The 14,719-nt window shown below is 37.8% G+C and overlaps 1 protein-coding gene across 1 annotated transcript; it reads left to right on the plus strand.

Annotated features, from left to right (window-relative positions):
- Positions 1-3,960: 3,960 nt before the first annotated feature.
- On the plus strand, positions 3,961-14,514 carry srp9 (signal recognition particle 9). Its single transcript, XM_041252778.1, has 3 exons — positions 3,961-4,135; positions 5,953-6,021; positions 14,273-14,514. Exons 1-3 carry the CDS (start codon positions 4,064-4,066, stop codon positions 14,390-14,392), a joined length of 261 nt encoding a protein of 86 aa, XP_041108712.1. The 5' UTR covers positions 3,961-4,063; the 3' UTR covers positions 14,393-14,514.
- Positions 14,515-14,719: the final 205 nt, after the last annotated feature.

The raw sequence follows: 14,719 nt of genomic DNA on the forward strand, positions 1-14,719 counted from the left end.
GCAGTTTCAGGTCTATTCTGGACCTCAGGGTCCTCAACTTGTTCCTCAAACAGAGGATATGTTGATAGCACAGCGTATCCTCCAATCCGTCCCATGCACAGAAAATATCTGCGCTTTGCCTTTCAAGGCAACGCGTACAAATTCTGCGTGCTGCCATTTGGCCTCTCGCTGGCGCCCCGCACATTTTCAGAGTGCATGGATGCAGCACTGGCTTCACTCAGGCTGCAGAGTATTCGGATCCTGAACTATCTGGATGATTGGCTAGTTTGTCTCACTGTCAGAAGACAGGATTCAATCGTTGGAGGCCATAATCTCCTTATTCAGAGAGGACACTCTCCTACAGGTCAAAATATATCAAAGGTTGTTGGGGGTGATGGCAGCCACCTCGACAATCCTTCCACTAGGGCTGCTGAGAATGCGTCTGCTTCAAGCCTGGGTAAATAACCTCAAGGTGCACTAGTGCGAGTGTCCAGACAATGCCAGAAGACACCTGAGTGGGGGTTCCGTCCCGACAATCTGCGCCTCGGATCTCCCCTCGTTTCCCCTCACAGAAGGGATGTTGTCACTATGGACGCCTCCAGCCTGGGCTGTGGAGCGGTTTGGAATGGGAGGTCAGCGGAAGGGACATTGGCAGCAAGCACACATAAATGCCCAAGAGTTGGAAGCGGTAGCCCTGGCGATATCTCATTTTCGCCAGCAGTTGGCCCACAAACATGTGCTGGTCTGGACAGACAATACTACATTGGTAGCCTACATAAACCATCAAGACAGCCTGCTCTTACCGGGTCTTCACCACGCAGCGCACAGACTCCTGTCCTGGATGCACAGAAACTTGCGTTCCATCAGGGTGGTTCACCTCCCTGATGTGGACAACAAGGCAGCAGACCTCCTGTCCAAAAGAGCTCCAGACAGCTCGGTATGGAGACTGCATCCTCAAGTGGTGAAACAGATTTGGAAGAGGTTTAATACTGCACGCTAGAGAGGACCAGGGTGGAGACAGCACCCGGCGTCATGTGGGCTCTGTGGCTATCGCCGTGAGGCTACACTGTAGGAAATCTGGAGCCACGACAGCTTTGGTACAGCTCTCCATTCGGTAATGGTTGTTATTCCATTGAAAGGGAAGGTTAGGTTATTACCATAACCCTGGTTCCCTGAAGGAGAATGACAACCATTATCCTTCTAGGTTGTGTCCCCAGCTGACCTCTGTTTTTGAAAGCAAATGGCGATATGCTACTGTGAGGATGTCCCTCTTCAGCAGGAGGTGAGAGGGACTTCCTCCTCACAGCAGGGCCCTGATAGGGCAGCTTTTTTATATATGCTCAGCGATTGACGGTCAGAGAGGACTCTTTCCCATATTGTAATGGTTGTCATTCTCTTTCAGGGAACCAGGGTTATGGTAATAACCTAACGTTACACTTACTGTCAGTACCTGCAACTGAAACAGACACAGTTTCTGTCCCACCCAGCTAACTTATGATTGAGCTACCACAGAGACAATGCAAATATTCAATTGGTTGATCATATCGCAAAAGCCCCTCAGGAAAAAAAAAATATATATATATTGAGATTTCGCCCCTGAAGCACATGCGTAGTAGTGATTTCTGAGCTCTTAGTAGGTAGAAGCAATGAGAGTTTTCAATGAACCCAGTGCCCGTGACAGTTACTAAAGTGTATAGCTGTCATGACTACAGTATGATTAGAGCCCCGTGTTTTCACAAATACAAAATGCTACCTATGAAATGAAAGTCTCTTCTCTTTTGCTGGCTTGATTTTCAGTCCCCTAAGAAATTGGCTGTCAGATGACCTCTTCCAGAAACTTGTTTTGCTGAAGGAGAACTGATAGAAAACTATACAGTGCCACACATCAGTCTAGTACATCAATGAGTACTGAAAACTATAATAATCTTAGACATTAAATAAATACTGTTTGAATATTCTGAGGTTTTTTCTTGCTACAGAATTACCCCCTTACCCCCCACCAAAAAAAAAGTTTTAAGACTTTCTGGTGACGAAAATTGTTATTTATTTTAAAACTTCACCTTGACAGCAAAAAAATAAAGGTGCTTGGAAGAGTAATTGTCTTTGAAGAGTCCTTTATCAAAATGCTAAAACCCCCACATATTTCCTAAAGAGCAACTTTGAAGGGTTACACTTGTAACAACCATCCAAAAGCATGCCAGAATTTTCAGGTTCAGGCCTTATTAGCTAAAATATTTTTTAGATATTTTTTTTTGGGGGGGTGATGAACATATATATATGCAAAAGTTTTAGGCAGGTGTGAAAAAATGCTGTAAAGTAAGAATGCTTTCAAAAATAGACATGCTAATAGATTATATTTATCAATTAACTAAATGCAAAGTGAGTGAACAGAAGAAAAATCTAAATCAAATCCATAATTTGTGTAACCACCCTTTGCCTTCAAAACAGCGTCAATTCTTCTAGGTACACTTGCACAAAGGATTTTGTAGGCATACAGTCAGGTGTATGATTAAACAGTTATACCAAACAGGTGCTAATGATCATCAATTCAATATGTAGGTTGAAACACAATAATTAACTGAAACAGAAACAGCTGTGTAGGAGGAATAAAACTGGGTGAGGAACAGGACTGATGAGTCAAAATTTGAAATATTTGGCTCTAGCAGAAGGCAGTTTGTTCGCCAAAGGGCTGGACAGCAGTACACGAATGAGTGTCTGCAGGCAACAATGAAGCATGTGGAGGTTCCTTGCAAGTTTGGGGCTGCATTTCTGCAAATGGAGTTGGGGATTTGGTCAGAATTAATGGTCTCCTCAATGCTGAGAAGTACAGGCAGATACTTATCCATCATACAATACCATCAGGGAGGCATCTGATTGGCCCCAAATTTATTCTACAGCATGACAACAACTCCAAACATACAGCGAAAGTCATTAAGAACTATCTTCAGCATAAAGAAGAACAAGGAGTCCTGGAAGTGATGGTATGGCCCCCACAGAGCCCTGATCTCAACATCATCGAGTCTGTCTGGGATTACATGAAGAGAGAGAAGCAACTGGGCTGCCTAAATCCACAGAAGAACTGTGGTTAGTTCTCCAAGATGTTTGGGCCAACCTACCTGCCGAGTTCCTTCAAAAACTGTGTGCAAGTGTACCTAGAAGAATTGATGCTGTTTTGAAGGCAAAGGGTGGTCACACCAAATATTGATTTGATGTAGATTTTTCTTCTGTTCATTCACTTTGCATTTTGTTAATTGATAAATATAATCTATTAACATGTCTATTTTTGAAACCATTCTTACTTTACAGCATTTTTTCACACCTGCCTAAAACTTTTGCACAGCACTGTGTGTGTGTGTGTGTGTGTGTGTGTGTGTGTATATATATATATATATATATATATATATATATATATATATATATATATATATATATATATATGTATGTATGTATTTTTGTAATTTCAAATTGTATTTTCCAAATACAATTGTATTTTGTATTGAAAAAATAGTGATTCCAAAGTAATTTGTATTTTGTATTGAAAATACATTTCCTGAGTAAACTGACCAACCCTGCCTGTATCCCAAACAAAAATGAAAAAGCAAGTTAAAAAACAGTGGATATTCAAAAAAGGCAATTATACTACTTACTATGTTACACGGGTTTTTAAAATAAAATACTTTACGTGCATAATGAATAACAGCACAACCCCCCCCCCCCCCCCTTTTTTTTTTTAATAAAATATGTACCTTATCACCTATCTCATATTTTAATGTATCTGCTAACCTATACTAAAGATTAGATTTTGAACGCACAGGTAATTTACCACAACTTAACTTTGAACTCCTGCCCTGTAGTTGGCGGTATAAGAAATTGCATTTTCTTGATAAATTAATGCACTTATCAGTGTCCGGCTCTGTGATTGGTCCAAATACAATCACCCAATCAAGGAAAACGACAATGTTACATTTCCGTCCATGTTTCTTTCCTATTGCTGATGTGTTGTTAGAGAGTGGGGTTTTGGTTTGGGTGTATTGGTGTTTGCTGGTCGTTGTTATTTGTTTTAGTTATAATTCTGTGCTGCAGCATGCCTTTCTATCAGACTTGGGAGGAGTTTGCGAGAGCTGCCGAGAAACTTTATTTAACAGATCCTATGAAGGTAAGAAAGACTCGGAGAAATAAATACGCGGCAGTGATAGTACAGTACAGTACCGGTATGTGCATGATCCACTCTGGAATTACACGTACAATATATACGTAATTCTAAAAATATAGTCAGAATTAACCCTCGTGTTTTGTTGAGAATTTGGATACGTATGTCATAATTTACTCATAACGTGTTTGGTTATTGTGTGCGTTGAACTACCAAATGGCAGAATGTGTAGATTTTCAATGTGCTCATCACATGAGAAAAAAAAGTCAAAACAAATACAAAATTACAAAATTCTAATTGTGAATCTGTTAATTTAATAACCATTCAAAAATAACGATAGCTAGTGTGTTTTGGTTTCAGGGAGTGCTACTGACTTGTCATTATTGAAGCAGCACTAACTTGAATATGTCCATATGATATAGACCTGAATCAAGATAGCTCACTCGCTGTGTAGGCCAGGTGTTTAATACATTTATTGTATTGTACCGGACTGGAGATAATCTAAAATGTTGTGTTCAGTGATTATTTTGTAGAATTTGAGTGCAGTGCTCCATTTGGAATACTCGCAATTTACCATGTCAGTATATTTCGTTTTTGTATTGTGAATCCAATAAAGTAAATTTAAAATGGCATACGATGTACACATTGTAATAGGAAAACACAATGCAGCCAAAAGAAACATAAACCATTTAAAACATTCTGTTAAGTCTTTCGATGTCTTTACGTTAACCTGCTGTGTAAGTACTGGCTTGTATGCAGAAGCAACCTTAAGATGGTTAACATTAAAGTCTGTTTAGTGCTTTACAAAGCTAACAGTACACCTCAGCTTCTGGGAGCTGTATCTGAAATCAAGCACTGGACTTTTTTTTTATAAAAATAAAGAAGAAATTAACATAATTCTGCCTTCACGTTAATATATATGCAAACGAGAACTGATTTGTGTGGTTTATTTAAGTAATACCTATAAATAAATTAATTAATGTAACATGTGTTTAGCTAAGTCACCAAATACATGTATTTTAAATTCAGTTTCCCTTAGGCCTATATTACTCAGGATTATATATATATAATTTAACTTAAGAACATTCTTAGGAAGATCTTAACTATTTCCTCATGAACTTTGTTTTGTCTTAAGACTTTCTAGAATAGGGACCCTGGCTCGCTGCTCCTCCATGGGCTCTGCCATGATTGATTAGCATTGTGGGATACATGATACTGTTTAGCATATCATTCGTTTACATTAGCATTAAGTGCAGTTTATTTCTGTTCGCTGCTGGAGCTCCTTATGAAACTATGGTGCACCAGAGCTGCTCGGAGCTGCAGAGGAAGGCGTGCTTACGGCAAAGAGCGTGAAGGCCAACTTAATTGTTTCAGGCGGCACTCTACTTATCTACTTAATTGGGACTTAATCAACATTATGTACTTGAATTGAGTTCGGTACGCTTCTAGAGCATCCGTCTGAAACTGGCCTAAGAAGCTTATCTTCTGCATACCAGTGTTCGTTCTCATCAGGAATTGTGGCTGGACAAACCATCATTGCCAAATGAGTATGCATGCTCATTGCTGTGAAAACATAGCTTGCATTATGTTTTGGAGAAGGGTATAATTTCATCTCTTGCAAAGTTCCTATCATTTAAGATTCATATCACCTGGTAAACGCAACACAATTCTGGATTTTGGCTGGCATTTTTTCTGTAATTTCAAGGCCCACAACACTGTAGATTAAATCCAATGTGGAACATTGAACTGGAACAAGAATTCTGTAGCTGTGCACCTGTCAGTATTAATATTGCATTTGCACTAATGCACAGTGTTTGTTTCAGGTTCGAGTTGTTCTCAAGTATCGGCACTGTGACGGGAACCTGTGTATGAAAGTCACTGATGATGCAGTGGTGAGTAATTACTACCTGATCAGTAAGGTCTGAACGCATGGACATTGGTGAATTTCTTACTTCTGTCCAGTGTGTGAAATTGCTGCCTAAAGTAAACATCAAACAAGCATGTTGGTGACCTACTTCTCCTGCCACGGCTCTATATATGAAATTTGAGATAACGGGTTCTCGAAAGAAAATGACTCTACTCTACATCCAGCGCTGTTTGGCTTACTGACAGATATATGCCTGCATTTCCCACATTCTTATACTGTGCGACATCTTCTTTCTTCTGCTTCTGTAGACATATGAAAAAATGTAAGTGTGAGGTACCGATGAGGCAGACCAGACAGCCAGATTATGTTGCAACTTGTGCTAAAGAATCCTTTGGGAGTTTCGAACTCCTCAATAGTGGTGCAGCTGATACTCTGTTTTCATCAATGCCCCTAAATAAGCTTTGCATCAAGTGCTTGGATGAGTTCCCAATTCTTTCAGAAAAAGTCCTGTGTCTTGTATTGCCGTTCCTAATTACTAATGTGCGAGATGGGATTCTCAAGCCTGCTGATGAACGAAGTACCAGAACATAACTCATGAAGACAACTTTCATTGAGCAAAAACTGCACAGAGAATTCATGAACTGGTGACATCTGCTTACTCTGTTTTTCAGTTTGTTGTATAAACCGCACTGCCTTGTTTTTATATTTGTACACCGATTCTTGGAGCGGGAGGTGTAGTTCTAGAGCAGTGTTTTTTTCACCCTTTTCATCTCAAGCACCACTGTTTCCAGCAGGGACCACCTGGTGTACTAGTAGCTATGTGCAGTATTAAACTGCCATTGTAAAACGGAGACCTACTCTGTTACAATCAGTTTTCTCACTGACAATGTGATGATGGCATCATCAAATTATTCGATCAGTTCACCATAGCCAATAACAGAGTGGCTGCTTTGGTTCCCCATCACTAACTTTAAAAGTTCACAACAAATGCCTCTAATCGCAGGGCTGCAGACAAACATTTTGCCTTGGGAACCAATGACAGAAGTTGGTTGTCAAGTACAATTGTTGGGTGCCACTTTAATAGCAAGTTGGTTGCTATCATAATATAACTGTTACTGCTTTAGTATCACTTTGGTGATAACTTTGGCAAGTTGTATTTTAAGCAGTTAAGCAGTATTATGATGGTTGTTAAAATACAACAACTTGCTAACACAACAAAGTGATACTAAAACAGTAACTTAGTGTCTGTACTCACTAGCTTTTTACCACTTTCTGCTGAGTGGTTAATTTGTGCAGCTGATGACTGCAATGAACTCGCACTTTATATTTTGACGTCAGACCTGGAAGAACACAGAAACCAAAACACGTAATGGCGGATGAAAACCGAGCTGTGGCGCTCAGTATATTTATTTAACAAAGAATAAACAGTTTAACCAAAAACAAGACACAAGCAAAAAGGCATGTTGGCCAAACAAATAATAAACAAGTATCGTGCTGGTTTTCAGCCAGCCCGTCAAGCATTTGTCTACTCTCTTCTGTAGACTTACGTCTCTCCTCTGACAGATACAACCCTCAGTGCAGACAGCTGCAGGCTTTTATATTCTGCCTGAGGGGTTAACTATCTACTATTACCTTATTACCCCCTCAGCCACCAATGGAGACTTTGCTGGTATAGTACGAAGCCTTGGTTTTGAGTAATGTCGAAAAATATCAGATTTTTGCTATAGTTTGTCAGCTGCATGTAGCACTAGTGGTAATGCAGTCTGCATCTGTGGCAGATATAGACTCTGTTAGCGTTGAAAATTCGACAGTTTGTTGAAGGTAATTTAGTAATTGCAAAGCAGCTTTTTGATTCAGACGATGTACCTTCAAAACCATAAAATCAAGCACGAAATTTCCCTGGTACCGTTACAGTAATGAAAAACAGAAAACGTATTGTGAGTTTTGCACTGAAGCAGAGCGAACTGTTGCAGGGAAAATTGATTTTATTTCTCGAACTGACCTTTTTAAGAAAGAGTGAAAGCATATCATGCTAAGGATTGTATTATTGCAAAGTGTACGCCAACCCAGACACTGATTGCCAGAGCAATTGGGGCTACTGGTTTTTCCACGGTCGTGAAATTAGCCATTGGGAACAGAATTCATCACAAAGCGCTTTGCAAGATGCTGTAACAACAAGAAAATCCATAATACTTCAAATACAGAGAAATGCATAATACATGATACAGACGAAAAAAAAGTAATACATTAAATAGTGGAAAGTACATGACAGTAGCATAATACATGAAATAGTATACAAAATAAAGTGAAAAGTGCATAATACATTATAGTAACAATACGTGAAATAGTAGCAGCAGCTGGAAAGCAAGAGAGAACAGGTCGGTCTTGATTTCAAAGTGAGTGACATTGGGAGCATCATGCACAAAAGCTGGGAAACTGTCTTCTGCTGCCTTCCTCCAGACTAAGCCTTGGTGTACTTTTACAGTGCTAGTGTGTGTATGTATGTGTATGTATATATATATATATATATATATATATATATATATATATATATATATATATATATATATATATATATATATATATATATATATATATATATATATGTATATATATATATATATATATATATATATATATATATATATATATATATATATATATATATATATATAGATATATATATATGTATATTAGTATGTATATATATATATAATATGTATATATATATATATATATATATATATATATATATATATATATATATATATATATATATATATATATATATATATATATATACATATATATATATATGTATATATATATATATATATATATATATGTATATATATATATATATATATATATATATATATATATATATATATACATATGTAAATGTGTAGTATTATATATTATATATATTAATATGTATATATAAATATATATAAATATGTATATATATATGTATATATGTATGTATATATGTGTGTATATGTATATGTGTGTGTATATATAAAATATATAAAAATAAAATATTATAATTACACTAGTTAAATGTAACCGGCCCAGTTGGTCCTGTGGTGCTTTATAATTACCGGCCAAACTGCGAAACTTATGTGCCCTTTTAAGTTAAGGCCAAATTCCAGTTACTTGAGGGCAGAACTGCAGGACATTTGAAGTTCACTTTTAAAGAACCATAGATGAGAAATGACAGCATGAGGAAGAATGGTTACAGTAACAGCATTTGAGGACAGGTGCAGTGTCGGAGCAGCAGATCACATGGAGGACAGGTGCAGTGTCAGAACAGCAGATTGCATAGAGGGCAGGTGCAGTGTCAGAACAGCAGATCACATGGAGGACAGGTGCAGTGTCAGAACAGCAGATCACATGGAGGATAGAAGGCAAAGCAAGTCAGTGTCAGGGAGCATAGATGAACATTGAAGCAGCAAACTAGTGAGTACAAACATTAGATTTCTGTTTTTGTGTCCATTTCTAGTATTTTAAGCAGATGAATGTGAAAGCAACCAACTTGCTCTTAGTGGTGCCCAAGAATGGATTTGGCAAGTTTGACAAACTTGGCTCCTAAGGCAAAAAGTTTGTCTGGAGCCCTGTTGCATGTTAGTTTTATTTCAGTAAAAACAAGTTAAATTGCAGTGAGTTCTGCTATTTACAATATTAAACGCACCACAGCAAGCACGTTATTTTTGGCACGAATATCAAATTCCACAAACAGTACCTACTTTGTATATTGCAATCTGGGACGACACTGGGTTTTAAATGAAGAAAAATATTTTTGCGTTGACTCAGCTGTATTTAGGCACTTTACAATTTGACTGGCGAAAGATAAGGTTAGTTTATTGGAGTTCACAATTTTTTATTTTTTTTTTCCAGCTTGGTATGGGTAGCATTTTCACTTTTTGTTTAATTATGGAGCTTTTTGCTGCATTACAGCCCTTCATTAAAATAATTCCTTGTTTTCAGGGCATTTTGTTAATGGCACGTGTGCAACACAAATTCTGATTCAGTGGTACAAACACTTGATATTCTCAGAACTCCGATACTTTTTCTTTTAAGGTGATCACAAAAACTGCTTTTTTTCAGTACACAAAGCCATTCCAGTATTCATTAGCATTTGCAACAAGTTACATTTTCATAAATGTAGGTTTTTTTTACTAGTAGTTCTTACAATTCCTAAAACTTTTACATCAGACCTGCTAGTTGATGTTGGCAACAAGTCCTTTGTAGAGAATTTTTTTTTTCCCCTTGAATACTAGGGTTGAAGGCGCTTACAAGAAGTGGTTCTGAGCTTTCTAAGTAGTGTCCTAAGGCGATCATAATAGGATGCAGAGTGTTGATTCTTCTTGCGTAGGAATGTAGATTCAAGCATGTAAAGAGCCTGTAGAAAGTCTGTAGATTATTTTTCCAAAAATAGGGTGTAACTAGAGTATAGTCAATCACACAAGTAAAACCTGCTTACATGCCACTATGGTAGGTCCATCTGAAATGCAGGGTGTGTGTTTAAGGTCCTTATGTCCTGCTCATTGCCTAATTTCCAAGTGATTGGCTAGTTTGAAAGACTGGACTTGCTTGGTATTTTAATAGTTCTTTACCTGTCCCCTCTCTTAAAAGGATATAACTGGTTTTGATCTCAGAGAAATTCCTTCTCTTTCTTTATATACGAAATATGTAATAGTATTGTGTGGTGTGTTTTTTATTTATTTATTTTTTTTAAGAAATGTCGGTTCTAGACAATTTGTTGACGGTGATGTTTAACACTAGGACTAGAGAGATACTCATAACTAGAAGCCCCACAGCAGTCTTTCTGACGGCTATGTTCAGAACACTAAATAGTATAACGAAAGGAGAAAGTCGGATGTAATTATTATTTTATCAGATGAGCAAAAGCAAGTGGACAATGTAGATAAATAAACTTAAATGTTCTCTTCTTACAGAAGCGCACAGCAAAAGCAGAATTTCTTTTTCTCGACAAAAGGGTATTCCTTTACCTTGAGTCTAAGGCTGTTCACAATCAACACAGATAATGTGCTTTTCCACGCTGCCTTTCTGCACAGGGCACAGTTGTCTGAAATTTTGTTTTTATTGCATTTGCCAACCTGGCAATGGCAACTGTTGTGGCTCTCGGCGGGGTTTTGCTAGCTTCAGCTGTGGGTACACGCTTGGCAGTCTCCCTCTGTTCCAAATGCTTCTTGAAAAGTTCCTTTGCTAACTGTAAAATATATTCTCTCCTTGGTAAATTCTTCTCTGTGCATTCTGTGTAAAGTACCCAGGAGTTGATTGTTAGGTCCAATACATTGCAAAACACCTGAACAGACCACCATCGGGAGCCAGCTTTCACGGAATATTTCCGTGCCATCTGATCCAAAACATCAACTCTATATTCTATTGCGTAGTAAAACTCCACGGTCTCTGGTATTTATTTTCATTATTACCGATGCTAATTGACTGACCAAAGCAGTGCAGCTGGCAAGCTTGTGCCACCCTTCAAAAGACTGATTGAAAAACAATAGACTGTCAGTCATTCACTCAGGCAGAGAGTAGAGACTAATCTAATTACAGCTAAACACATTGTGGACTGGTAAAGAAAAAATAAATAAAGCAGAATACCGTTCTGTATAATCAAAATGCAGTTGTTTTCTGTGTGGCTGTCAATGTGACTCCTCCCGGGGCTTTTAGGTATAATGTAATCTACAGTGCCTATAGAAAGTCAACAACCCCTTTTAAAATTTTCACCTTTTGTTGCCTTATAGCCTGGAATTAAAATGCATTAAAATTGTTTTTTTTCATTTATGTACACATCCTACCCCACAACTTCAAATTGAAAAAAATATTCCATAAATTTGTAGAAAATTAATTAAAAATACAAACTGAAATAGCTTGGTTGGATATGTGTCCACCCCACTTGTAATAGCAATCCTAAATTAGCTCAGGTGTAACCGATAGCCTTCAAAATCACACACTAAGTGGCCTTCACCTGTGTTAAATTGTAGTGACTCACATGATTTCAGGATAAATTCAGCAGTTCCTGTAGGTTCCCTCTGGAACTGGATGACCAAGTATGAAGGAGACTGATCAGAGAGGCTACCTCTCTGATCGGGGGGGGGGGGGGGGGGGGGGGGGCTTAACTTGAGGATTGCTGTCCATCAGTGCTCCCCAAGGAACTTGACAGAGCTTGAACAGTGTTGTAAAGAAGACTGGTCAAATATTGCCAAATCTAGGTGTGCACAGTTGGTAGAAATCTATCCCAACTGACTCACAGCTGTAATTGCTGCCAGAGGTGCTTCCACCAAGTTTTAACTCTGGGGGGCGGTGGAGACTTATCCAATTATGATCTTCCAGTTTTGTATTTTAAATTTCTTTTTTTTTTTTTCCCCCTCAAAAAACCTTTTTTCCCCTTAACAGTGTGGAGTATGCTGTATAGATAAGTGGGGAAAAAAAATTCCTCATTTAAATGCGTGAAACTCTGAGGCACTGACGCAACAAAATATGAAAAAAAGATAAAGGGGGTATAGACTTTCTATAGGCACTGGATCTCCTTTATTTCTGCACTCCTTTTCATGCTTTGAGTATTTTTTACATACGGACAGAAAGGTACATGAGCGCTCAGCCCCATGTGTGTTACACGACTGGAGAAAATTACATTTTAAAACCAAAAACCGCCAAAATGACTGCCGTGGGATGTCTAGTGTTAAGAATATGACAGTAAAACCTTGCACATTCTGTATTCAGAATGATTTTAAAATCATGACATTAAAACTATTTTAATCTCCTTTTTTAATTTATTTGTCCTTTTTTTTACAGTAAGCAAAATTTTGTAACATGTCATTTGTTTCACAAGGTGCGAGTCTGCCTGTATTGTCCAAATAGCTATCACCAGTCGAGGAGAAGGCTGCCATTCCTTTTGATATACAGCATGGTTATAAAGTTGTTGGCAGTTGATGTTTGTTTACTTGATGGCTCTGGTCTAGCACAGCAGGACACCTTAATCCAGCATCTGCTGTGATGAATCTTTATCGCCTCTTACCAGATAGTGTTAAGTGGTGTCTCTTTGAGAGCTTTGAAGTAAAAACTAAGCATTATTTGCTGTTTTGTCAACCTTTAAACAGAGAACCAGACCTGCTATAAGCGTTCTGGTTAAAAAGCATTTTTAGCTTCATAACAAGTCTTAATGAAAAAAAATAAATAAATAAATAAAAATAGAACTTAAACTCCAAATACAATAGAACTAGTTTTTCCTCTCGCATGTGCATTCCTTTATGCAGCTTCTTGAAGTGGAATGCGCGGACGAACAAGGACTATGGCAATGGACTGAGCTCGAAATATTTTAAGGTGAAGTTATCCTCTAAATCCACAGATGCAAGCACAGGGTCAAACAGACATGATAACTGTTTCAGATAGCAGCTTTTGAGGAGCGTTTTAATACTGATTTCTGTTTTGGTCTTCAATGTTGAAAAAGTTAATAGTACTGTAAAAGGGTAACATTGTGGCCAAGGCCAGTTACTGGCAGGAAATAGACCCAGGTGTGGAAAGCTAATGTGCATGTTTATTAACCCCTTCTGTGCTGAGGCCCCTGGTGATGACCTGTGCTACAGGCATTTTGTTATTTTAGGACTTGTCTGTTTTACATTTAAATTTATTGTTTTCCTTTTCAGATACTCCTGGCAATATTTGAAAAAAAAAAACATAACTCGCGAATTCCTCAGAATTGGATAATGTTGTAAATTACACTTTATCATTAGATTATTGGTGTGATTTTGTAATGTATACATATGTTACCATCTAAGTGTGGTTGTAGGTTAATACTGTTTCCACATTTAAAATCCTTTTAAGTTCACCAGTTATTCATTTCACCAAAATAAAAATGATACAACTATTTTAAATAGTATTTGTAGTAAATTACGAGAGAAATGTTAGTGGCTTTATTTAACATATATTCCTCCCCCTGTTTTGTTGATTTGTTATTTGACTCCAATAATTCAAGGAGAAGTCAGGAGAAAGAAGTATCAACATACTTCCAAAAATTCTACACATGCATCTGGCATGGATGACGCCATCCCTGCCAAACTTCAATTCAAAGTATTTTAATTTTTTTTAAACAAACGCACAGTTTACATGTGCAGGGCTTCTGCCACACCATAAATACTACTTTTTTTTTGTTTGTTTGTTTTTACTTTTGGTTTTGTAGTTGCTTTTATATTGAGGATTTTAAGTCCCCTTATGTGACCTGTAACATCATGACTTTTGTTTTTCAGTGTTTGCAGTACAAGACAGATCAGGCCCAGGATGTCAAGAAAATAGAGAAATTCCATGGCCAGCTGATGAGACTTATGGTATCGAAGGAATCCCGCAGTGTTTCCATGGAAACAGACTGAGCTGACAGTTTTTGTTTGCAAATACAATTCGGACAGTGTTCGGACAATTCGGACACTGACGCAAAATTGGAAGACCAGGGAACAGGAGAGACTTTGATATGGGGGGTGGGGAGGGTAAGTTAAAGGTTGGTTGATAGATAGAGATGGGGGGGGGGGGGGGGGAAGTCTGATAATGATTCTGGCTTCTAGGCAAACTTCTTGGAGGAATACCAGTATTTATTTTCTATCATTTAGGTGGATGTAAAGGTTTGGGAACAAACTGGTTCTTTTACAGAGTGCTGTCTGGTCTGTTAATATAATGAACTGTTTAATAAGTGTTTGGTATAA

Source organism: Polyodon spathula, chromosome 6 (assembly GCF_017654505.1).
Source record: "Polyodon spathula isolate WHYD16114869_AA chromosome 6, ASM1765450v1, whole genome shotgun sequence".
In the NCBI taxonomy this organism is placed as follows: Eukaryota; Metazoa; Chordata; class Actinopteri; order Acipenseriformes; family Polyodontidae; genus Polyodon; species Polyodon spathula.